This window comes from Elephas maximus, chromosome 8 (genome assembly GCF_024166365.1).
Source record: "Elephas maximus indicus isolate mEleMax1 chromosome 8, mEleMax1 primary haplotype, whole genome shotgun sequence".
Lineage (NCBI taxonomy): Eukaryota > Metazoa > Chordata > Mammalia > Proboscidea > Elephantidae > Elephas > Elephas maximus.
Window position 1 is genome coordinate 96,724,629 of NC_064826.1, and position 25,787 is coordinate 96,750,415.

Sequence of the window (25,787 nt, forward strand, 5' to 3'; positions counted from 1 at the left end):
CATCCTTCAAGACTCAGCTCAGCATGAAGATCACCAGGAAACCTTCTATCGTGGATTGTATTGTGTCCCCCAAAATAAGTGTTAACTTGGCTAGGCCATGATTCCCAGTATTGTGTGACTGTCTACCATTTTGTCATCTGATGTGATTTTCCTACATTTTGTGAAACCTACCTCTATGATGTTAATGAAGCAGGATTAGAGGCAGTTACGGTAATGAAGCAAGACTCAATCCATAAGATTAGGTTGTGTCTTGAGCCAATCTCTTTTGAGATATAAAAGAGAGAAGTAAGAAGAGAGACATGGGGACCTCATACCACCAAGAAAGTAGTGCTGGGAGCAGAGCATATCCTTTGCACCTGGGGTTCCTGCACTGAAAACCTCTTAGACAAGGGGAAGATTGATGACAGGGACTTTTCCTCAGAGCCAACAGAGAGAGAAAGACTTCCCCTGGAGCTGGCACCCTGAATTCAGATGTCTAGCCTCCTAGACCGTGAGAGAATAAATTTCTCTTTGTCAAAGCTATTCACCTGTGGTATTTCTGTTATAGCAGCATTAGATAACTAAGACAACTTCTGATCAGACAGGGCCATAAAACAAGCCTGAATAAACTTCAAAGAACTCATATTATATACAACATATTCTTTAACCACAATAGGTTTATTGGAAATTCACAAAAGTTATCTAGAAAAATCTTCAAATACATGGTAATAAAAGAAGCTGCATAGTAGTAAAAATAAATCACAGGAGAAATTGCAAAATAATATAGATCTGAACTACATATCTAAAACTAAACACATCTAAATTTATGGAAAGCAGATAAAGCAGTATTTAGAGGAAAACTCATAGCAATGAAATGCTTCTTTTAGGGAAAAAAAAGATTTTAAATCAAGGAGGTAAGCATCCACCTTAAGCAACTAGCAAGAGAAGATCAAAGTAAACCCAAAGTAAGCAGTAGGAAGGAAATAATAAAGATGAGAGGAGAAATCAATGGAATACAAAAAAGAAAAGCAATACAACAAGATCAGTGAAGCCAAAAGTTAGTATTTTGTAAACAGCAATGGATAAAACTCTAACTACAGTGATGAAGAAAAACAAAGAAAATATGCAATTTACCAATATCACAAATGAAAGACAAACATCGTTCTGACATTAAAAGAATAAGGGAACATTATGAACAATTTTATGTCAATAAATTTGTCAACTTTCAGATGAAATGGACAAATTCCTCGAAAGACATAAAAATTATCAACACTGACAAAAAGAAATAGAAAATCTGGGTAGCCTATTAGAAAAAGAAGATGACTTTTTAGGTTTTCAAAAGCAAATGAATAATAATTTTTAAAACCTATATAAATGTGAAAAAAGGAATAAAAAGTAATAATTTTTAACTAATTTGCTAGAATCTGAGACAAATTTAAACTCAAAAGTAGTGCTTATGATGTCAAATTTAGCATTTAAGAGTTCACAAACTGAGTTTACTGATTTTTTTGTCCTGTTTTTCTAATTTGTAAAGTTTGTAGACTACCATAAAATTCATATTTTTTCAGGCTAAGCACTGGAAGATGCTCATATATTTTTGGCTATATGACTAAACAAATCTTACTTTATTAATGAAATTTCAAGGTCACTGTTCTGCCTACCTCCACCAGTCTCCAAAGCCAACAGACCATCTCTACTTAGAATCCTTCTTGGCTTACTTTTCTTTCCTTTTGGCTTGTTTTTTTTTTTTTTTTTTTTTTTTTTTTTTTACTGCCCTGACCACTGCTTTCATGTTGTTGTTGTTGGGTGACCTCAAGGTAATTCCAACCCATAATGACCCCATGTGACAGAGTAGGACTGCCCCAAAGGGTTTTCTTGGCTGTATGTAATTTTTACGAAAGCACATCAGGTCTTTCTCCCTCAGAGCTGCTAGGTGGGTTAGAACCACCAACTTTTTGGTTAGCAGCTGAGTCCTTAACAGGGATCCTTCATTACTTCCATACTAAGGTTTTATTCTTTGAGTTCATGTGAGCACAGTTTCTGGAGTCTGTAAATTTTAGGAGAAAACTTTTGATACCTTGCTCATCTAACCATATGAACATATACAACAATGAACCTAAAAACTTCTATCCCTTTTCTAATATCATTGTGCTTACTTACTATTTCTATCTAACAATGAAAAAGGGATCAGCATACAGATAATATTTGTCTCAAAATATTACTCACCTCTGGATAAAGATGGAAGCGTTTTACTGTATTAATTACAAGGGGATATTCAGTAAGCCTGTCATTCATAATCATCCAAAGTCCTTCCAAAAATGAAGGTGCTTCAATAATGGTCTTGAAGTAGGAATAATAAAGCCCCTAAAAAGGCACATATTGTTGATATAAGTAAAACTTGAAAATATTTAGTTCTATAATCTTTTTAGAACAATTTCTTCTGCAAAGAAAGAGAAAGTCAATAATAATACTTCCTAATTACTCCTTAGGGACCTGGTGGCACAGTGGTTAAGCATTTGGTTGTGAACCAAAAGGCTGGCAGTTTGAATCCACAAGCCACTCCTTGGAAACCCTATGGGGCAGTTCTACTCTGTCCTATAGGGTCACTATGAGTTGGAATTGACTCAATGGCAACAATTTTTTAAATTATTCCTTACTATTATATTTTAAGGAGATTTTCTAAATACATATAAAATTTATTTTTAATTCCCACATTATGAAATACTTAGAGGTTGAGATCTGATGTATTTATCATAAACAGGGATGCACTCATGTCCCTGTACAACTCTGCATATAGAAAATACTTTTTTCCCATACTGTTAAGAAATAACATACAATTTTAAGCAACATGAGATGAAGTTCCATACTTTCAACTTATTTTGTAGCTTCATCTAATGCCTCTGCATAAAGTGAATGCTAAATAAATATCAACTATGTCACTCACAAATATTGTATACTGAAAAAGGGGATTATCTTAGCATACTGTTAGCATGTAAAGTAACGGTTTTACTAAACTAGTAAAAGTACTGTTTAGCTAATATTCAAGGATTAGCAAAATCATATTGTTTCAAATTACTTCCCTCATCAGTGTCCTGCTTTCACTTCTGAACTGTGTCAGTGAATAAAGGGTCACATTGTTAATCATACACTACCCAAAAAACAAGTAAACAACTTCAACACTACTCTCATTCCTGTCTCACTCAACTGCTTTATTTTTGGTAGATTAGGCAACAATAGTGACTACTAAATTGAAGATTTGTTTTAGCTGGTGTCTGAAAGACCATTTCCTATAGGTCTGATTGATAAAATATGAGCACATATAAGGATTTTCCGTCCTTCTTAAGAAGGCAACAATTAAAGGATGTCTATTTTTTAATATGTATTAAGCCTACATTTAGAGAAAAAGTAAATATATAAATAAGTTTTATTGATAACAACTATTGTTTTCGTGCCAGGCACTGTGCTATATGCTTCCATTCATTATCTCCCTCATTCTCACAAAAACCCTGTAAGGTTGCATTATTTCTATTTAACAGATGAGAGTACTCAGAATTAGAAATGTTAACTGACTCGTCATCACACCACTAAGCACAGAACTGCTACCTGAAGTCCAGACTCTGCCCAGCTACACTCTTTATTTAATATGTCAGGTCCTCTCTTTGGGAAATAATACCATTAAAATATTCAAATGCCATACAAATGTTAAGATATTGATTCTTCAAAGTTTGAAGGGGCTATAAGAGTGAAGTTTAAAAAGCAGTGGCTGTAGAGTCAGGAGACCAGTTCTGGTTCTCTACTTGGCCCCCAACTACCTGGGAGCTGATCTGGAGGACTTTCATGCTCTCTCCTAAAATGTAAAATTCTGCAGTTCTGGTATCTGTTTGCTGCTGCTGTTGTTGCTGAATGCCGTTCAACTCACAGAGAACTCATGCGACAGAGCAGAACTTGCCCCGTAGGGTTTTCTTGGCTGTAATCTTTACAGAAGCAGATCACTAGGTGTTTCTCCCACAGAGCGGGAGAAACTAGTTGACTAACTAACTGGTACACTTCCAGGGCTCTTTGGTATTCATTTAATCCACACAATATCATGTGAGATACGTGTGGCAGAGGCCATTATCCCCATTTTACAGTTGTTAGGTACAGTTGAGTCGGCTCCAACTCATAGCAATCTTATGTATAACAGAACGAAGCACTGCCCAGTCCTGTACCATCCTCACAATAGTAGGTAAGTTTCAGCCTATTGTTGCAGCCACTGTGTCAATACCACCGCCTGTCTGTTAGTTCATTGTACTGTGGTGGCTTATGTGTGGTTGTGATGCTGCAAGCTATGCCACTAGTATTTCAAATACCAGCATGGTCACCCATAATGGACAGGTTTCAGCAGAGCCTCCAGACTAAGGCTGACTAGGAAGAAGGGCCTGGCGATCTACTTCCAAAAAAAATTAGCTAGTGAAAACCCTATGGATAACAGCAGAACACTGATATAGTGCTGGAAGATGAGTCAGGGTGGAAGGCAATCAAAATATGACTGGGGAAGAGGGTTTCCTCAAAGCAGAGTCAAGCATTTTATAGATTCGGTCTCAAAAGAAGAGAAACATTAAAGAAATTACATCAAAAGTTGGCTCTTCTGGAGAAGGCAGTACAACTTGTACAAGGCAAGGTCATGGAAACTCCATAAACATATCCAAACTCCCTGAGGGAGTGAATTGCTGGGCTGAGGGTTGTGTGGACCACAGTCTCCGGGAACATACAGCTCAATTGACATAACACAGTTTATAAAGAAAATGTTCTACATTCTACCTTGGTGAGTAGCATCTGGGGTCTTAAAAGACTGTGAGCAACCATCTAAGATACTCTACTGGTCTCACCCCTCTGGGAGCAATGGAGAATGAAGAAAACTAAAGATACAACTACCATGGCCTCCACCAGACTGAGTCCAGTACAACTAGATGGTGTCCAGCTACCACCACTGCTACTCTGACATGGATCACAATAGAGGGTCTTAGACAGAGCTGGAGAAAAATGTAGAACAAAAGTCTAACTCACAAAAAAGACCAGACTTATTGGCCTGAAAGAGACTGGAGAAACCCTGAGAGTATGGCACTCTTTTAGCTCAGTTAAAAAGTCATTCCTGAGGCTCAATCTTCATCCAAAGATTAGACAAACCCATAAAACAAAATAAGACTAAAGGGGCACACCGGCCCAGGAGCAAGGACTAGAAGGCAGAAGGGGACAGGAGAGCCAGTAATAAGGAACCCAAGGTCGAGAAGGGAGAGTATTGATATGTTGTGGGGTTGTTAACCAATGTCATAAAACAACATGTGTACTAACTGTTTAATGAGAAGCTAGTTTGTTCTGTAAACCGTCATCTAAAGTACAATAAAAAATAAAAATAAAAAAAATGCAACATCCCTGCCATATAGAGAACCATGGAGAAAGAAGTCTTTTTATTGATTTTTATTCTCCCTTTAGCATATTTTTGAAGGTGATGAAAAACAAATTAAAAATAGGATAAAAAACAAAGTTGGCTCTTAGAGATTATTTGGAAAAAAAAAGAAAGGGCCAGGTAAAACATGGGATCTCTTTTAGCCCAATAGAAAGCAATTTCTGTTAATATTTGATACCCCATATCAGGGTCGCTATGAGTCAGAATTGACTCGACGGCAGTGGGCTGGTTTTGTTGGTTCATATCAGTACTTATATGCCGTCTTTCTTTGTTCTCCTTTTTTCTCAGCTATTATATTTGATCTTTAAAAGAAGTCTGCATTAGGAAAAAGGAAGAGATAATTAAATAAGTAAAATAATAATAATAATAACCCCAAACACTTTTATATTTAAGTAATAAACCTGGGTCATAGCTTAAACAGTTCGGGTCCCCAGAAAATCATTTCAGTCCCTAATAAATTTCCAGCTTATAATACTAACATTTATAAATACGAATTAATTCACTAGAATAAAGAACCTAACCATTTCAGTGCGAAAAGTCATTTCCCGTTCCAAGGATGAGAGGTGAGAAAAATGGCGATCATTTTCGAAAAGTGTTATTAAATGTATCCTAGAAAAAAGATGAAGCACCATATTATAAAGCAGGTTTCATAAGCAGTACTAAAATAATTAAGTTATGGATAAACAAAATAACTCATAAAAATGAAAAATAAATTTGTATAACAAATATTGAGATAATTTTATAATTTCCTTACTACTTTGTACATTGTCAGGCATTTATAATACAGCAAGACACACCTCTGAAGTTCTTTAACTCTCTGGATCTTAATTATAACCGTACACCTAAAACTCCTGTGGCTGTCTCCACTCCACCTCCCACCCCAGAACTCTGAATCCGAACAGAAGCAGATTTTTGTTTTGTTTTTTAAGTTTCACAAGTGATTCTACTGTTCCAGCCTTGGGAAATGCTGCTCTAACTAGTACAAAGCATTCAGAGTATAATTTTAAATAAAATCATTCAAATTAAGTGCAATTTTTAGATAAGTATGATATCACAGAAGGGATCAACTTTCCAGTGCCAAAAAACAGAATTATAAGCCAAGATAATGCATCACTGCAACGAACTCAAGCTGTTGTTGTTGTTAGGTGTCGTCGAGTCAGTTCCGACTCATAGCGACCCTATGCACAACAGAACGAAACACTGCCCGGTCCTGCGCCATCCTTACAATCGTTGTTATGCTTGAGCTCATTGTTGCAGCCACTGTGTCAATCCACCTCGTCGAGGGTCTTCCTCTTTTCCGCCGACCCTGTACTCTGCCAAGCACGATGTCCTTCTCCAGGGACTGATCCATCCTGACAACATGTCCAAAGTATGTAAGACGCAGTCTCGCCATCCTTGCTTCTAAGGAGAATTCTGGTTGTACTTCTTCTAAGACAGATTTGTTCGATCTTTTCACAGTCCATGGTATATTCAATATTCTTCTCCAATACCACAATTCAAAGGCGTCAACTCTTCTTTGGTCTTCCTTGTTCATTGTCCAGCTTTCACATGCACATGATGTAATTGAAAACACCACGGCTTGGGTCAGGTGCACCTTAGTGTTCAAGGTGACATCTTTGCTCTTCAACACTTTAAAGAGGTCCTTTGCAGCAGATTTGCCCAATGCAATGCGTATTTTGATTTCTTGACTGCTGCTTCCATGGCTGTTGATTGTGGATCCAAGTAAAATGAAATCCTTGACAACTTCAATCTTTTCTCCGTTTATGATGATGTTGCTCATTGGTGCAGTTGTGAGGGATTTTTGTTTTCTTTATGTTGAGGTGCAGTCCATAGTGAAGGCTGTGGTCTTTGATCTTCATTAAAAAGAATTAGTCGGTGTTCAACCATTTCAAGAGATGGCATATGATCAGGAGCCGATGGCACTGAAGAAAGAAGTTCAAGCTTCTCTGAAGGCATGGGCGAAAAACAAGGCTCCAGGAATTGATGGAATATTAATTGAGATGTTTCAATAAAAAGATGCAGTGCTGGAGGTGCTCACTCGTCTACGCCAAGAAATATGGAAGACAGCTTCCTGGCCAACTGACTGGAAGAGATCCATATTTATGCCTATTCCCAAGCAAGGTGATCCAATTGAATGTGGAAATTACAGAACAATATCATTAATATCACACGAAAGCAAAATTTTGCTGAAGATCATTCAAAAATGGCTGCAGCAGTATATTGACAAGGAACTGCCAGAAATTCAGGTGGGTTTCAGAAGAGGACATGGAACCAGGGATATCATTGCTGATGTCAGATGGATCCTGGCTGAAAGCAGAGAATACCAGAAGGATGTTTACCTGTGTTTTATTGACTATGCAAAGGCATTCGACGTGTGGATCATAACAAATTATGGATAACATTGCGAAGAATGGGAATTCCAGTACACTTAATTATGCTCATGAGGAACCTTTACATTGATCAAGAGGCAGTTGTTCGGATAGAACAAGGGGATACTGATTTGTTTAAAGTCAGGAAAGTTGTGCGCCAGGGTTGTATTCTTTCACCATACCTATTCATTCTGTATGCTGAACAAATAATCCAAGAAGCTGGACTATATGAAGAAGAATGGGGCATCAGGATTGGAGGAAGACTCATTAACAACCTGCGTTATGCAGATGACACAACCTTGTTTGCTGAAAGTGAAGAGGACTTGAACCACTTACTAATGAAGATCAAAGACCACAGCCTTCAGCATGGCTTGCACCTCAACATAAAGAAAACTCAAGCTGTAGATGGTTAAAAATAAGGGCAAACGTGATAAGCAAATTCGTTTATAGTCAGCAATCACGCTGTGCTTAATTTACATAGTAGATGTTTCCTAATGACATAGAAAATAAAGCAAAATTGTGTACACCAATACTGTTTCTCACTAACCCTCATTCACATGTAAGATATATGCTAGGATACCAACAGTTATAGAAAATGCTTCCTAGCATTACGGTCTTAGTCTAACACTGAAAAGTCCCTGCAGGCTAAGTAGCTAGTGAACAGTGTACCAATAGAAGGTGGGGGCCAATCACATACTTTCCAAGAGTAGAGATCCCAAAGCTTATTTAGAAATGAAAACGTCAGAGGGAAAATAATATTTTACATATTATTTTTACAAATACATCTTGTGTAAAATAAAGTGTATGCGTATATAAACTTGAACCAAAAATTTAATTTTGCATTATTATTTCAGAGTCTTTATCTTCATTTCTACCTGATTCTCATTTGACAGGTGCTAGTAAAACTTTAGCTCTAAATTTATGTGCCTAACAACACAGTTTAATATGAAAGAAGGGAGTTTCTGAAATGAAAGAAGCACACAAAATACACTAAAAAAGTTGGATATTTAAAGAAATAAAGTAGTGAATCCTTTGGTAAAACAAAAATATTTTCATTCATAAATTACTATTTTCCTAATACGTCTATTTTATAACTGCTCTTTCAATATGAGGTTTGTAAAAAGTAATATATACATCTATATCATCTACATGAGACCAAACGGTCAATATTTACCCTAAATCAATGACAAGAGGCTGGGGTGGGGGTGGGGCAGCAGGGAAGCTAGATTGATGGAAACAGAACAACCAGAAGGGAAACAATGAGAATGTTGACACACTGTAAAAACTGTAACCAATATCACTGAACAATATGCATAGAAATTGTTAAATTGGGGACCTAATTTGCTGTGTAAACTTTTACCAAAAACACAATTTAAAAATATATGTGTAAATCTGTGCACATATAGATGTTCTATAACAGAAAACACTTATTGTTTTATTGCATGCAAACACTGATGGAAAATCTTAATCCAAATGTTATTTATTTCAAACTGAAACTAAATCTTACCAGTGTAAAAATCCCACAAAGGCAGCTGGAAAAAGAAAACAAAAAAGACATTAAAGGTTGCTTTAATAAAATAAAATACGTTTAAAACAAGTATTTCAAATGTATTCCCTTGTATGTCCAGGGAGGCAAAAAAAGCATGCACACACAGGCAAGATGGCTAGCTACCTGTCCTACACAGGCATAGAAAAAATTCCAGAAGGACATAAACCAAATTGTTAACAGTGCTTACCTCTGGGGGCAGGGGGCTGGGCGGGGGAGGTTGTGAAGTGTAATGGGAACAATGTGAAAGATTTTTGCGGCTCACTTAGGTAATTTGTAAAAAAAAGTGATGAAATTATAGACGATTTTGACTTTTTTTTTTCAGTATTGTTCTCTACTATTCCCTGTTCTCTCTTATTCTTTATTTCTTTACATAGTATTTTAAAGGGAAGAGTCTTTCAGAAATGATCTTAGCTAACAGAAGCCATTGTGCAATACATTCATGAATAACTTCGCCAAGCTTTGGGAGCACTCTGACTACTGAGAAGACTCATCTGGAGTTACTGTGCCAACCATGCCAATGCCCTGTGAATGAGGCTTTGCTAGGGAGCTGGGAGACAGGCCAGACAGTGACAATAATCTGGGGTGGGGCTCTTTGAGAAGTTAAACCTAGTCTGCCCCCTCTGGTGGTAAAGGGGCTACTAGTTTTCACCACTACCAGTTCTACTGTGTCCTATAAGGTCACTATAAGTTGGAATCAACCTGACGGCAATGGGATGGAGCTGGTAGGGAGCCCTGGTGGCTCAGTGGTTAAGAACTCAGCTGCTAACCAAAAGGTCAGCAGTTTGAATCCACCAGCTGCTCCTTGGAAAACTATGGGGCAGTTCTACTCTGTCCTATAGGGTTGCTGTGAATTGGAATTGACTCGACAACAGGATGGAGCTGGAGAGAGTGGGATGAAACTGGCTGAGTTAAAACACTACAAACTGCTTCCTTTACAGAGGTTCACAGTCTTTGGGTGGTTCGAATGGTTCAAATGCATTTGGCTGTCAACCAAAAGGATAAAGGTTCCAGTCTACCCAGAGGTGCCTCAGAAAAAAGGCCTGGTGATCTACCTCCAAAAAACCAGCCATTGAAAACCCTATGGAGCACATTCTACTCCCACATTCATGGGGTTGCCATGAGTTGGAGTCACCACCACCGCAATGGGTTTTTTTTTTTTTATAGAGGTTCTAAATGTTCTTTAGATTGTGGTAAACCTTTGGTTAATTTCCAACATTTTGAAAATGTTGATTTTGATAATGTTTCAAATATTTTCTCTGTTTTTATGGAGGAATGGATTTACAAAGGTCCTTACTCTCCTGCCTCCCCTCCATGATTTCATAATGGTATTTCTTATGGCTGTCCCAAATATACTTACCAAGTCATTTTACAAACCATCAACATTAACCTCTTAAAAGTAAAAAATTACTCAGCTTGGTTAACAAAGTTAAGTGCAAATTCAATAAAAAAATTAATTTTAAAAAACTGCAATGAGTTGAAAATCATGCTTCTACAGTTCTTTTCCCATATTCCTAACTAGGAGTCCCTGGGTGGTGCGAATGGTTAAAGGCTCGACTACTAGTTTGGCAGTTCAAACCCACCCTGAGACACCTTGGAAGTCAGTGGGCAATGTGCTGCTGAGAGGTTGCAGCCATATTCCTAACTACCATGGGCCTGTGGTGTGTTCGTACTGTCTGAAAGCTAAGAATGGTTTTTACATTTTTAAAGCATTGTTAAAAGGAGATGAGGAGGAGGAGAAAAATAAGCTACACAGACTGTACACAGCCTGCAAAACTTAAAATATTTACTAACCGGCTCTTAACAGAAAAACCTTGCTTACCCCTATCTTATGCTATATTCACTATATATATATATTATCTCTTTATGCCCTGAACCACCTTGAAATTAAGCCTTATACCTTCTCTGTCAACTTGAAGCAGATGCTTATCCAATGAGATTTCCTTAACTTTAAGATATGCAGAGGCTGTCCTGTGTGTATCCGCTTTGTTATTCCCTTATTATTGGCTTTCTACCCAAAACCCATGCATATCATATAGTCTGGCAAAAACACTTATTTTTAAGGAAAATAAAAAGATCAAATATCCTAACAAATCCATCTAGCTTTCCAAAGAGCTTCAAAATTTTCTCGTCTATCTCATCTCCCTCCCCACTACTCTACATTCCACACCTGCCTGCAACCCCTCAAAAAGTGGTAAGGAGTAATGATGTCAATATTCTAAATGTATGAAATGCTTATCACCTCTTTTGGAGATGTGAGAAAAAAGCCTGTCTCCTGAGCCTCTGAATCCTATCCCTACCAGTCTCACCCAGAAAGATGACATAGCCTTAATGGTTTACTGAAAAAAAAAGACCATTTTTGACACACGCACTCCCAACTTCTCTTTTCCCCACTTCAAAATTTCTCTAAAAATTTCTCTATAGTAACCCTAACCTTCCTATTCTCTACCATCTCAGAAGAGGAAGTAGCTCTCCTCTTTTTTACACTTACTTTCTCAAAATGTATGCTTTTCATTCCATTCCTTTGAATATTCCAAAACTTGCCCCATCATTTATTCTTTCTCTTAGAACCTCAATCTCATCCTCTCCCCTTGATCCTTCCCTTTAGCCTTTAATTTTCCTAGGCCTTAACACACTTCCCTTGATCTAATAGCCCTTCAAACTATGGGAGTCTCTCTCTCTTTCTCCCTCTCTGTTGCACATGTGTGCTCTCACTCTATGTCTCTGTCTCTATCTTCTTCTCCATTCACTCAAGACTCTAGGCCAACCTTTCTCCTAAGTTCCTATAACATTTTTTATTATTAACTATTTAACTGTGGTAAGTACATAGGTAACAAAACATCTGCCATTTCTACAATCTTCACATGTACAGTTTAGTGACATGTACAGCTCATTATGTTGTTCAACCATCACCATTAACTGTTCCCGAATTTTTCCATCACCAACACCTATAACTCTGTCAAATGACCAAGGACCCTTTACTTATCAAGTCCAATGGTTTCCATCAGTTCTCACACCTTTCAAACTCTCTGTAGCATATGACCACATTCCTGGCTTTCTTCCTCTCTCATCTTTCCATCACACAGAACTCTCATGGTTCTTCTATTTTTCTGACCACTCCATTTTTATATGCTTATCTGGTTTCTCCTTTTCCTCGTTTCTTAAATATACATTTAAGTTTCCCCCAAGTACCTACCATTTGCCCACTTTTCTCTCTTCACATTGGTATGCATTGGCAATCTCGCTCAATCTTAAAGTTTTAACTGTCATTTCTATGTGGATAATTCCCAAATCTATGATCTTCATTCCTAAACTACCCCCCATCTCTCTCTCTCTGAACAATGGTCATACATATCCAAAAGCCTGCTAGAAATCTTCATTTGTATGTCCCACAAATCAATTCATTGCCTTCTAGTAGATTTTGACTCATAGCGATTGTATAGGAAAGAGCAGAACTACCCCATAGGGTTTCCAAGGCTGAAATCTTTACGGAAACAGACTGCCACATCTCTTTCCTGTGGAGCAGCTAGTGGGTTCCAACTGCTGGCCTTTTGGTTAGCAGCTGAGTGCTTAACCACTGTACCACTACGGCTACTCTGTATGTCCCGTGTTGTTGTAGTTGTTGTTAGGTGCCATCGACTAGATTCCAACTCACAGCGACCCTATGCACAACAGAAGGAAGCACTGCCCAGTCCTGCACCATCCTCACAATCGTTGCTATGCTTGTGCCCATTGTTGCAGCCACTGTGTCAAGCCATTTTATTGAGGGTCTTCCTCTTTTTCACTGACCTTCTACTTTATTAAGCATGATGTCCTTCTCCAGTGACTGATCCCTACTGATAATATGTCCAAAGTATGTGAGACACAGTCTTGCCATCTTTGGTCTTAAGGAGCACTCTGGTTGTACCTCTTCAAGACAGGTCTGTTCGTTCTTTTGGCAGTCCACGGTACATTCGGTATTCTTCGCCAACACCACAACTCAAAGGCGTCAATTCTTCTTCAGTCTTCCTTATTCATTGTCCAGTTCTCGCATGCATATGAGGCGACTGAAAACACCATGGCTTAGATCGGGCGCACCTTAGTCCTTAAGATGACTCCTTTTCTTTTCAACACTTTAAAGAGGTTTTTTGCAGCTGATCTGTACAATGCAATGCATCTTTTCATTTCTGGACTGCTGCTTCCATGGGTGTTGCATTGTCGACCCAAGTAAAATGAAATCCCTGACAACCTCAATCTTTTTTTTTTTTTTAGGATGGCCACCAAGATTGTAATTATACTTGAAAGAGCAATTTTGTGATGAAGACTCCAGACAGGTGGAGAAGCTAGGAAACAGGAAGAAAGCCGAGTCGATGCTCTGTTTGCATCATGACTTTGTGGGCTCCCCAGGGGCTTGTCAGGGCTCCATTAGCCAGGATCATCTTCTGGGTTTTCACTACTAATATTCCCTGTGGACTTTATAATCCTGCATCTTGCTGGGCACTTAGTTTAGCCCATGGGATTAAATACTCTTGTGTGGGATCAACAATCTGCAGGCGAATGGGGTATCATGTAGAGTTAATGCTAAATCCTCCTTAGTGCCATTGCTGTTTCAGGCTTGCTATGTACTCCTAGCTGCTCTCTTTCTAATGAGAGAGCACATTCCTCCTCTCCCTGTATTCCCTGTGCCCATTCAACCAGTTCCTGCCCCCATCTTCCTTCTCACCTCACCTCCAGACAGGAGTTGCCCACATAGTCTCATGTGTCTACTTGAGCCAAGAAGCTCAGCCCTCACCAGTATCATCTGTTTTATAGTCCAGTCCAATCCCTGTCTGGAGAGTTGACTTTGGGAATGGTTCCAATCTTGGGCTAACAAAGGGTCTGGGGACCATGACCTCCAGGGTCCCTCTAGTCTCAGTCTGACCATTACACCTGGTCTTTTTATGAGAATTTGAGATCAGCATCCCATTGTTCTCCTGCTCCATCAGGGATTCTCTGTTGTGTTCCCTGTCAGTGCAGTGATGGGTGGTAGCTGGGCACCATCTAGTTCTTCTGGTCTCAGGCTGATTGAGTCTCTAGTTTATGTGGCCCTTTCTGTTTCTTGGAGTCATCTTTACCATATGTCTTTGGTGTTCTTCATTCTCCTTGCTCCAGGTGGGTTGAGACCAACTGATGCATCTCAGAGGTGCTTGCTAGCTTTTAAGACCCCAGATGCCTCTCACCGAAGTGGGATGCAAAATGTTTTCTTAATACATTTTGTTATGCCAGTTGACCCAGATGTCCCTGAAATCACGGTCCCCAGACCCCCCATCCCTGCTACTCTTGCCTTCAAAGTGTTTGGTTTTATTCAGGAAACTTCTTTACTTTTGGTGTAGTCCAGTTGTGCTGACTTCCCCTGTATTGTGTTGTCTTTTCCTTCACCTAAAATAATTCTTGTCTACTATCTAGTTAGTGAATACCCCTCACCCTCATAACCATCAAAGAATATTTTCTTCTGTGTTTAAACTTTTTCTAGAGTTCTTATATTAGTGGTCTCATACAGTATTTGTCCTTTTCCAACTAATTTCACTCAGCATAATACCTTCCAGATTCCTCCATGTTATGAAATCTCTCACAGATTCATCATTGTTCTTAATCATTGCATAGTAATCCATTATGTGAATATACCATAATTTATTTATCCATTCATCCACTGATGGGCACCTTGGTTGCTTCCATCGTTTTGCTATTGTAAACAGTGCTGCAATGAATATGGGTGTGCATGTATCTGCTCATGTGAAGACTCTTATTTCTCTAGGATATATTCCAAGGAGTGGAACTGCTGGATCCTATGGTAGTTCTATTTCTACCTTTTTAAGGAAGTGCCAAATAAATTTCCAAAGTGGTTGTACCATTTTACTTTCCCACCGGCAGTGTGTAAGTGTACCAGTCTCTCCACAACCTCTCCGACATTTATTATTTTATGTTTTTTGGATTAATGCCAGCTTGTTGGAGTGAGATGGTATCTCATTGTAGTTTTGATTTGCATTTCTCAAATGGCTAATGATGATGAGCATTTCCTCCTGTCTCTGTTACATTCCTGAATGTCTTCTTTAGTGAAGTGCCTGTCCATATCCTTTGCCCATTTTTTAATTGGGCAACATTTTTTAATTGGGCAAACTCAACAACTGTCTTTTTGTTGTTGAATTTTTGCAGAATCATATAAATTTTAGAGATCAGATGCTGATTGGAAATGTCATAGCTAAAAACTTTTTCCCAGTCTGTAGGTAATCTTTTTACTCTTTTGGTGAAGTCTTCTGATGATTTTTTTTTTTTTTTTTTGGATGAGCATAAAACCATGAGCATAGGTGTTTGATTTTTAGGAGCTCCCAGTTATCTAGTTTCTCTTCTGGTGTTTGTATGTTGTTAGTAATGTTTTGTATACTGTTTATGCCATGTATTAGGGATCCTAGTGTTGTCCCTATTTTTTATTCCATGATCTTTATCGTTTTAGATTTTACACTTAGTTCTTTGATCCATTTTGAGTTAGTTTTTGTGCATGGAGTGAGGTATGGGTCTTGTTTCATTGTTTTGTAAATAGATATCCAGTTATGCCACCACCATTTGTTAAACAGACCATCTTTTCCCCATTTAACTGACTTTGGGCCTTTGTCAAATGTCACCTGCTCATATGTGGATGGATTTATGTCTGGATTCTCAATTCTGTTCCACTGGTCATTGTATCTGTTATTGTACCAGTACCAGGCTGTTGTTACTACTGTGGCAGTATATAATAGGTTCTAAAATCAGGTAGTGTGAGGCCTCCCACTCTGTTCTTCTTTTTCAGTAATGCTTTACTTATCTGGGGCCTCTTTCCCTTCCATGTGAAGTTGGTGATTTGTTTCTCCATCTCATTAAAAAATGTCACTGGAATTTGGATCAGAATTGCATCGTATCTATGGACTGCTTTTGGTAGAATAGACATTTTTACAATGTTGAATCTTCCTATCCATCAGCAAGGTATGTTTTTCCACTTATGTAGGTCTCTTTTGGTTTCTTGCAGTGCTGTCTTGTAGTTTTTGTCTTTTAAGTCTCTGTTAAGAGTTATTCCTAAGTACTTTATCTTTTAGGGGGCTATTGTAAATGGTATTGATTTGGTGATTTCCTCTTTGACGTTCTCTTTGTTGGTGTAGAGGAATCCAACTGATTCATGTATGTTTATCTTGTATCCTGATACTCTGCTAAACTGTCCTATTAGTTTCAGTAGCTTTCTTGAGAATTCTTTAGTTTTTTCTGTGTATAAGATCACAGCATCTGCAAATAGAGACATTTTTACTTGTTCTTTGACAATTTGGATGCCGTTTATTTCCTCATCTAGTGTAACTGCTCTGGCTAGGACCTCCAGCACAATGTTGAATAAGAGTGGTGATAAAGGGCATCCTTGTCTGGCTCCCGTTCTCAAGAGGAATGCTTTCAAACTCTCTCCATTTGGTATGATGTTGGTTGTTGGCTTTGTACAAACGCCCTTTAATATGTTGAGGAATTTTCCTTCTATTCCTATTTTGCTGAGTTTTTATCAGGAATGGGTGTTGGACTTTGCCAAATGCCTTTTCTACATCAATTGATAAGATCATGTGGTTCTTCTTTTTTGTTTTATTTACATGACGGATTACTTTGATTGTTTTTTTAATGCTGAACCATCCCTGCATACCTGGTATGAATCTCACTTGGTCGTGGTGAATTTTTTTTTTTCTTTTGATATGTTGTTGAATTCCATTGGTTAGAATTTTGTTGTGGATTTTTGAATCCGAGTTCATGAGGAATAAAGGTCTGTAGTTCTCTTTTTTGTGGTGTTTTTACCTGGTTTTGATATCAGGGAAATGCTGGCTTCATAGAATGAGTTTCAAAGTATTTCATCCTTTTCTATGCTCTGAAATACCTTTAGTAGTAATGGTGTTATCTCTTGTTTGGTAGAATTCTCCAGTGAAGCTGTCAGAGCCAAGGCTTTTTTTGGTTGTTGTTGTTGGGAGTTTTTTAACTACCTTTTAAATCTCTTCTTTTATTATGGGTTTATTTAGTTGTTCTACCTCTGTTTGTGTTAATTTAGGTAGGTAGGACATTTCTAGAAATTTGTCCATTTCTTCTAGGCTTTCAAATTTGTTAGAGTACAATTTTTCATAGTATTTTGTTACGATTCTTTTAACTTCAGTTGGGTCTGTTGTGATATTGCCCATCTCATTTCTTATTCCAGTTATTTGCTTCATCTCCTGTTTTTCTTTTGTCAGTCTGGCCAACGGTTTATCGATTTTGTTAATCTTTTCAAAGAACCAGCTTTTGGTGTTGTTAACTCTTTGAATTGTTTTTCTGTTCTCGATTTCATTTAATTTTGCTCTAATTTTTATTACTTTCTTTTGGTGCCTGAGGGTTTCTTTTGTTGCTCTATTCTATTTGTTCAATCTGTAGGGATAATTCTTTGATTTTGGTCCTTTCTTCTTTTTGGATGTGTGCACTTATTATATAAATTGACCTTTGAGTACTGCTTTAGCTGTGTCCCAAAGGTTCTCATAGGAAATGTTTTCATTCTCATTGGATTCTATGAATTTATTCCATCCTTAATTTCTTCTATAATCCAATCATTTGTGAGCAAGGTGTTGTTCAGTTTCCATGTGTTTGATTTCTCTTCCATTTTTTCTACTGTTGATTTCTAGTTTTATGGCTTTATGGTCAGAGAAGATGCTTTGTAATATTTCAGTATTTTGGATTCTGTTAAGACTTGTTTTATGGCCTAATATGTAGTCTAGAGAATGTTCCATGTGCACTGGAAAAGAAAGTATACTTGTCTGCTGTTGGGCGGAGTGTTCTGTATATGTCTATGACGTCAGGTTGGTTGATTATGACATTTAGAGCTTCCGTGTCTTTACTGAGCTTCTTTCTGGATATTCTGTCCTTCACTGAAAGCGGTGTGTTGAAGTCTATTATCATGAAGCTGTCTACCTCACTTTTCAACGCTGTTAGAATTTGTTTTACGTATCTTGAAGCCCTGCATAAATATTTAATATGGTAATAACCACCTGGTATATTATCCCTTTAATCACTACATAGTGTCCTTCCTTATCCTTTGTGGTGAATTTAACTTTGAAGTCTGTTTCATCAGAAATTAGTATTGCCACTCTTGCACTTTTTTAATTGTTGCTTGCTTGATGTATTTTTTCCATCCTTTGAGTTTTAGTTTATGTCTCTAAGGTGTGTCTCTTATAGGCAGCATATAGACGGGTCGTGTTTTTTTTTTTTTAAATCCATTCTGCAACTCTCTATTGGTGCATTTAGTCTATTTACATACAGTGTAATTATGGATGGGGTGAGTTTAGTGCTGTCATTTTGATCTTTTTTTGTATGTTGTTGATGGTTTATTTTTTCCCTTTTTTGTGCTAATTTTTCTTTATAAATTGTGTTTTCCTTTTTTTCATTGCTGTCGATTTTGTTTTCGCTGAGTATGTTTTTCTTATATCTTATTTTGATGTGTAGGATTCTTAGTCTCCTTTGTGGTTATTTTGTTATTTACCCCTATATTTCTAAGTTTAAACCAAAATTTTATCTTCCTATATCACCTTCCCTTCCTCTCCAATTGAAAGATCTATGACTACTTTATTTAGTCCCTCTTTATTGATTCAACGTTGTCATCTTTTACATAATATAGCTGTTTCTCTGCTTTAAGCATCTTTTTTTTTACCTTGATTTATTTTTGTGCTTTCTCTATCAGGGTTGATACCTGGTTTTCCTGTCCTGTATTCTAGTTTTGGGTTGTTATTTGATGTTATTGATTTTTCTAACCGGAAAACCCTTTTTAGTATTTAGTACTTCTGGTTTGGTTTTGCAAATTCCCTAAACTTCTGTTTATCTGGAAATGTCCTATTTGAGAAACAGTTTTGCTGTATATTATCATTCTTGGCTGGCATTTTTTTTCCCCTTCAAGGCTTTATATATGTCATCCCATTGCCTTCTTACCTGCATGGTTTCTGCTGAGTAGTCTGAGCTTATTCTTATCGACTCTCCTTTGTAGGTGACTTTTCATTTATCCCTAAAAATGCTCTTAAAATTTTCTTTATCTTTAGTTTTGGCAAGTTTGATTATAGTATGTCTAGGTGTCGTTCTTTTGGGCTCTACTTTGTATGGGGATCAATGAGTATCCTGGATAGAGATCTTCTCATCTTTCAGCATCTCAGGGAAGTTTTCTGCCAACAAATCTTCAACAATTCTCTCTGTATTTTCTGTTTTCCCTCCCTGTTCAGGTACTCCAGTCACTCATATGTTATTTCCCTTGATAGAGTTCCACGTAATTCTTAGAGCTTCTTCATTTTTTAAATTTTTTTATCTGATTTTTCTTTGAACTTATTGTTGCCACGTGTTTTATCTTCAGTCTTGCTAATTCTCACTTCCGTTTCCTCAATTCTGCTCCACTGACTTTCTACTGAGTTGTCTATTCTGAAATTTTATTGTTAATCTTATGAATTTCTGATTGCTGGCTCTCTACAGATTCTTGCAGCTTATTAAATTTTTCATTATGTTCTTGAATAGCCTTCTTAATTTTCTCCATTGCTTTATCTGTGTGCTCCTTGGCTTGCTCTGCATTGTGCCTGATCTCCTTCCTGATTTCTTGAAAAGTTCTGTAAGTTAATCTTTTGTATTCTACACCTGATAATTCCAGGAATACAGCCTTCATCCAGAAGATTTCTTGATTCTTTGTTTTTGGAGTTTGTTGAAGTGATCGTGGTCTGCTTCTTTATCTGATTTGATATTGACTATTGTCTCCGAACCATCTATAAATTATTGTATTAATTTATGTTTGCCCACTGTGCCCTAGGTTCTTGCTTTTGTTTTGATATACCCAAATAGGCTACTTGAGTGAGCTAACTTGATTACTGGAACCTCTGAAGCACTAGTATCCTGTCACCAGATGGCTAGAGTTGTTATCAGGTATATGAGCCTAGGAGTCCATTCACTATTCTTGTATAGATTCAGCTCAGGTGTCCAGGCAGTCGGTCATCACGTGTGTGGTGCAGGCACTCACCTATGATCTTAGAGGAGCAATGGTGATTGATGTATGCACAGGTTTCTGGTTATAGCAGGGAGTCACACTCTTGAGCAAAGCAGGGGGCTGAAAACCTTCTCCCAAGTGTCTGTGAGGAAGGTGCATCCCTGTTCTCTAGAGCACACGGGGGGTGGGCTCTGCAGCTTACCATAGGCACCCAATGCTTTTAGCTGAAAGGACTGGGAGAAACCACTTATCCTTGGACCCCTGTTGCTGGTGGCTAGGTGGCATGGGTGGAACCACCAGTCCTCAGGCCCCTGATATGGGTAGGTAAGGATCCTGTTTAACAAGCAGAGCAGTATCAAAAATCAAAAACCCACCTCTCCACCACACAGCTGAAACAGGTAAAGTCAGACCTCAGGCACATACACCCTTGCAAATATAACGAGATCCTAGCTGCTGAAATGGGGCCACCTGAGTCCATGCAGGGGTGAAAGACATTCAAAGTCTGTAATTTGTTTCTTTTCCAAGGCCAGGTGAATGGCTCAGGAAGCACAGCAGAACCTATCCCAAGCCCAGGGAAATCGACTGTCAGTGAAGCCAGCGCGGGGCAGAGGGAGGAGGGATCAGATAGAAGGGAGAAAATTCTTTCAAAAGGAGGAGATATTAGATCTGCATGGTAGTTTAGACGAAATCACTTATCTTGTGCAAAAAGCGCTGTTTTTTTTTTTTTTTTTTTGCTGAATCTGGAGGCATGTGTAGATTCTGTGCCGCTGGCTTGGCCCTGCTTAGTCGCGTCAGGGGATCAGGGCTGCACCATTTCGCTTGTCTTCTTTCGCTGAAGTAACTGCATCCTGAATGCGACCGCCAGCTCTGCCACAGTTGCGCCAGAGGATCAGGGCTGAGGGGCACCGATTCCCACTGAATCAGGTCTGGAAACTCCTCGCTGCATCTGCACCATCTCTCCCTCCCCCGTCACTCAGTCCTCTTTCTTAACTTTGCCTTTGATGTTCAGGGTTCCTAGCTTGTCATATACATAATCGATTCACTTGTTTTTTCACTTTTTTTTTGTAAGAGAGACCACTGGAAGCGTTGACTACTCCGCCATCTTGGCCTTGCCTCCTGTGACAACCTCAATCTTTCCTCCATTCATCATAATGTTGCTTATTGGTCCTGTTGTAAGGATTTTTGTCTCCTTTATGTTGAGGTGTAATCCATACTGAAGGCTGTGGTCAAAGGGCAGCTCAAAAAGACAAAGTAAAATATTATGATAACATGTGCAAACACGTGGAGATAGAAAACCAAAAGGGAAAAACTCACTCAGCATTCCTCAATCTGGAAGAACTAAACAAAAAATTCAAGCCTCAAGTTGCGATACTGAAGGATTCTATGGGGAAAATTTTAAACGATGCAGGAAGCATCAAAAGAAGATGGAAGGAATACACAGAATCACTATACCAAAAAAATTGGTCGCCATTCAACCATTTCAGGAGATAACCTATGATCAAGAACCAACGGTAGTGAAAGAAGTCCAAGCTGCACTGAAGGCATTGGTGAAAAACAAAGCTCTAGGAATTGACAGAATACTAATTGAGACGTTTCAACAACTGGATGCAGCGCTGGAAGTGCTCACTCGTCTATGTCCAGAAATCTGGAAGATGGCTACCTGGCCAGCTGACTGGAAGAGATCCATATTTATGCCTATTCCCAAGAAAGGTGATCCAACCGAATGTGGAAATTATTGAACAATATCAGTAATATCACATGCCAGCAAAATTTTACTGAAGATCATTCCAAAGCAACTGCAGCAGTGTATCGACAGAGAACTGCCAGAAGTTCAGGCCAGAATCCGGAGAGGAATCAGGCCGTGACAGAAAGATCACAAGTGGATGGCTTAACAAAGAGAAATTTATTTCCTCACAGTAAGGTAGGCTAAAAGTCCAAATTCAATGTGTCAGCTCCAGGGGACGGCTTTCTCCCTTTGTCAGCTCTGGAGGAAGGTCTGTGTGCTCAATCTTTCCACAGTCGAGGAGCTTCTCAGACACAAGGACCCCAGGTCCAAAGGGCACGCTCCGCTCCCGGTGCTGCTTTCTTGGTGGTATGAGGTCCCCAACTCTCTGCTTGCTTCCCTTTCCTTTTATCTCTTGAGAGATAAAAGGTGGTACAGGCTACACCCCAGGGAAACTCCCTTTACCCTGGATCAGGGAGGTGACCTGAGTAAGGGTGGTATTACAATTCCACCCTAATCCTCTCAACATAAAACTACAATCACAAAATGGAGGACAGCCACACAATACTGGGAATTATGGCCTAATCAAGTTGATACACACATTTTTGGGGGGACATAATTCAACCCATGACAAACGTGGATCCAGGGATATCACTGCTGATGTCAGATGGATCCTGGCTGAAAGCAGAGAATACCAGAAGGATGTTTACCTGTGTTTTATTGACTACGCAAAGGCATTCAACTGTGTGGACGATAGCAAATTATGGATTACGTTGCAGAGAATGGGAATTCCGGAACACTTAATTGTGCTCATGAGGAATCTGTACATGGATCAAGAGGCATTCATTCCAACAGAACAAGGGGATACTGCACAGTTTAAAGTCAGGAAAGGTGTGCATCAGAGTTGTATCCTTTCACTGCACTTACTCAATCTGTAAACTGAGGAAATAATCCAAGAAGCTGGACTATATGAAGAAGAACAGGGCATCAGGATTGGAGGAAAACTCATTAACCTCCTGCATTATGCATATGACACGACCTTCTATGTCCCATAAAAAAAAAAAAATACCTCAAAATCATACACCCAAAAGTAATCTTAGGCCTCCTCTAAAAACACACTCATTTTTTTCTCTTATCTCATCTATTTTCTATGGGCATCACCATGACTTCTTCCAGTGACTCAGATTAAAGCTGCACCATCTTCTTTGGCACTCCAGAGTCCCTGCTTCCCTGCTACCCCACCACCCATCCAGTCCTGTCAACCTGCCTCCATTAACTCTCACATCTGTCCTTACCTCTTCCTTCCTAATGCTGCTAAAAAAGAAAAACCCTCATTAAAATCATTATTAGTTACTGACCGGATTCTCTTAACTACTTTCCAACTATTATTTCTGCTTCCTTTCTTACTCCATCTCCAGTCCATCTGACACACTGCTACAAAGTTAACTTTCTGAAGCACTCGTCACTCTATTTAAAAATCACCCAGTGTCAACACTGTGAATGTACTAAATGTCACTAATTTTAAAATGGTCAGTTTTGTTGTGTGACTTTCACTTCATTAGAAAATCTTTTTCAATTAAAAAAAACATTCAGTGCTTTCCTACCATCTACAGAATGAAGTTCAAATGTCTTAAACCTAACTTTGAATCAGACCCTTCAGACTCTCCCAAAAAACCTTCTCAACTTACTTCCTACTTTCTCTTCTTTTTTGTACCCTTCCTTTCAGCCTAACCTTGCATTCATATTTTCTTACTTTGATCATGCTGTTCTATTAGCCTCTAATATTTCTTGTTCTCTGCTCCATACATGCAAATCTTAGTCACAATTCAAATCCCACCTTTTCTCAAAAGTCTTCTTTGATCTATTTCCCACTTTCCATCCTAAGGTATTAATTCCCTTATCTTAGCTTCCGTAGCACTTAACAGAGTCCGTCATTATTTCATCCAACATTCACTGAGTGCCTTCAATGTGCCAGACATGAGTGCTTGGGTTCTTGTGTTTGGGATGGCAAAACGGCTTGGCTTCCAAGGCCAGACTGTTTCTAGATGTGGGATGTATCTGTTGGCATAATTAGACATCTGATAATATCTAAATATGAACTTCCATCTGTTATTCAAGTATTTTTAACACTTCAAGTGTGGAAACTCATTCTCCTTTAACATCAGCAAAGTTAGGGTTGACAAATTACAAGGCTGCTATGAGTCTGAATCGATTTGAGGGCAACAAGTTTGGTTAGGTTAAAGAAAAACCAAACCCATTGCTGTCGAGTGGATTCCAACTCACAGCGACCTTATAGGACAAGTCAGAACTGCCCCATAGCATTTCCAAGGAGTGCCTGGTGGATTCGAACTGCCGACCTTTTGATTAGCAGCCATAGCACTTAAGCACTAAGCCACCAGGGTTTCCTTGGTTACTTTGGCAAACATTTATCTGTTTATTTAAACAGCAACAAAACTTAAGTTACCTCTTGAACTACAGAAAGTGAGGGATGTAAATGGAAGAAAAATCTTACAGATGCTTAAACAAGGCAGAAAATTTCCCTAAGTTTAGGCACTGAAGCTGCACAACAATATGGAAATAAATGGATACCAGCACGGGGCAATGTATTGTCTACTTCGTCTTTACTCTCATTATAAACAATCTCAACTAAATCTTTAAAATACTTTTTATCTTAAAGTGCAGAGGAATATGATGTCCGTCCCCCAAGGGCTAGCTTATCATTTAGAAAAACTGGGATAACTGAATACCTTATATAAGATGACGTTTTGTTGATGATAAAGGGGTGACCACTATGCCAGAAAACTCGGCAAAAGCTTTTAAAACAAAGACTAAGGGGACTGCGAATTGTCTGCGATTATTCAGAGATCGGGCTTCGTTGTTAGTGTGTAGGCACCTACAAACACTTGCTTGTTGGACTGATCTCCTTCCAGGCTCACCAAAACTACTTCAAATCTTGGGCTCAGAGGGAAGAGCCTGCGGGTCCTTCCGACCCCGGATCTTGCTTCTCTGTGCCCTGGGGAGGATGTCTGGTCCCCAGCGCCGTCGGGGCTCCGTGCAAGGGCTGTCCCCACTCCACTCTGCTCACCTATGCTCATGCTGGTCTTGCTCGAGAATTTATGCATCTGCAACTTTTGCACCTTTTCGCGGAGCTGATCCAGGAAATTATGGAGGAATTGGAAGCGGCCCAGTAGAAGGGTCCTTGCACCCACTTCTAGCTGAATGCAATTTGGCTTCGGCTTTCGGGTCCTCCGCGACAAGTACTCCCGGGCGCCCCCTAGCAAGCTCCCGCCGCCTAAGGGCGAAAGCTGCCGAGGCAGCCCCTGCTTTTCCACCTCCTCCTGCGGCTCCTCCTCCACCTCCGGTTTCCCATCTCCGGTGGTGGCCCGGCGCCGCCGCTTAGACTGCGCGGAGCGAGAAGACTGAAACGGCTCGAGAGCCGCTTCTTTGAGCTTACTTCTCGTTTGCCCAACCATTTTCTCATAGTCCCTGTTCGGAAGGCGCTGGGTCACTCTCCCCGGCCGGCCCAACAGAGCGCGGACGACGTCCAGCGCGGCCTAGCTCCGGCGCAGCCTCAACGACTCGTCGCCGCCGCCGTTGCCGGCTCCCCGGTCGTCATGGCGACCGCGAAACGCGGTGGGGGGGGTGGCGTGCGGTCTAGGCCGCCCCTTGCCCCAAGCGCACCGCCCCTCCCGTCCTCCCCTGCGCGCCGGCCGCACCTCAGCATCCCGTCCCAC

The 25,787-nt window shown here is 39.4% G+C and overlaps 1 protein-coding gene across 1 annotated transcript in view; it reads right to left on the minus strand.

The window, feature by feature from the left end:
• The window catches only part of DPY19L2 (dpy-19 like 2), a 118,698-nt gene extending 93,172 nt beyond the window's left edge, over nt 1-25,526 (minus strand). Inside the window, exons 1-4 of the mRNA XM_049893767.1 lie at nt 25,139-25,526; nt 9,302-9,326; nt 5,947-6,034; nt 2,206-2,343 (exon numbers count right to left, since the gene is read on the minus strand). Coding sequence (XP_049749724.1) covers nt 2,206-2,343; nt 5,947-6,034; nt 9,302-9,326; nt 25,139-25,526 — 639 coding nt within the window. The remainder of the gene's footprint in view (nt 1-2,205; nt 2,344-5,946; nt 6,035-9,301; nt 9,327-25,138) is intronic.
• Nucleotides 25,527-25,787: the final 261 nt, after the last annotated feature.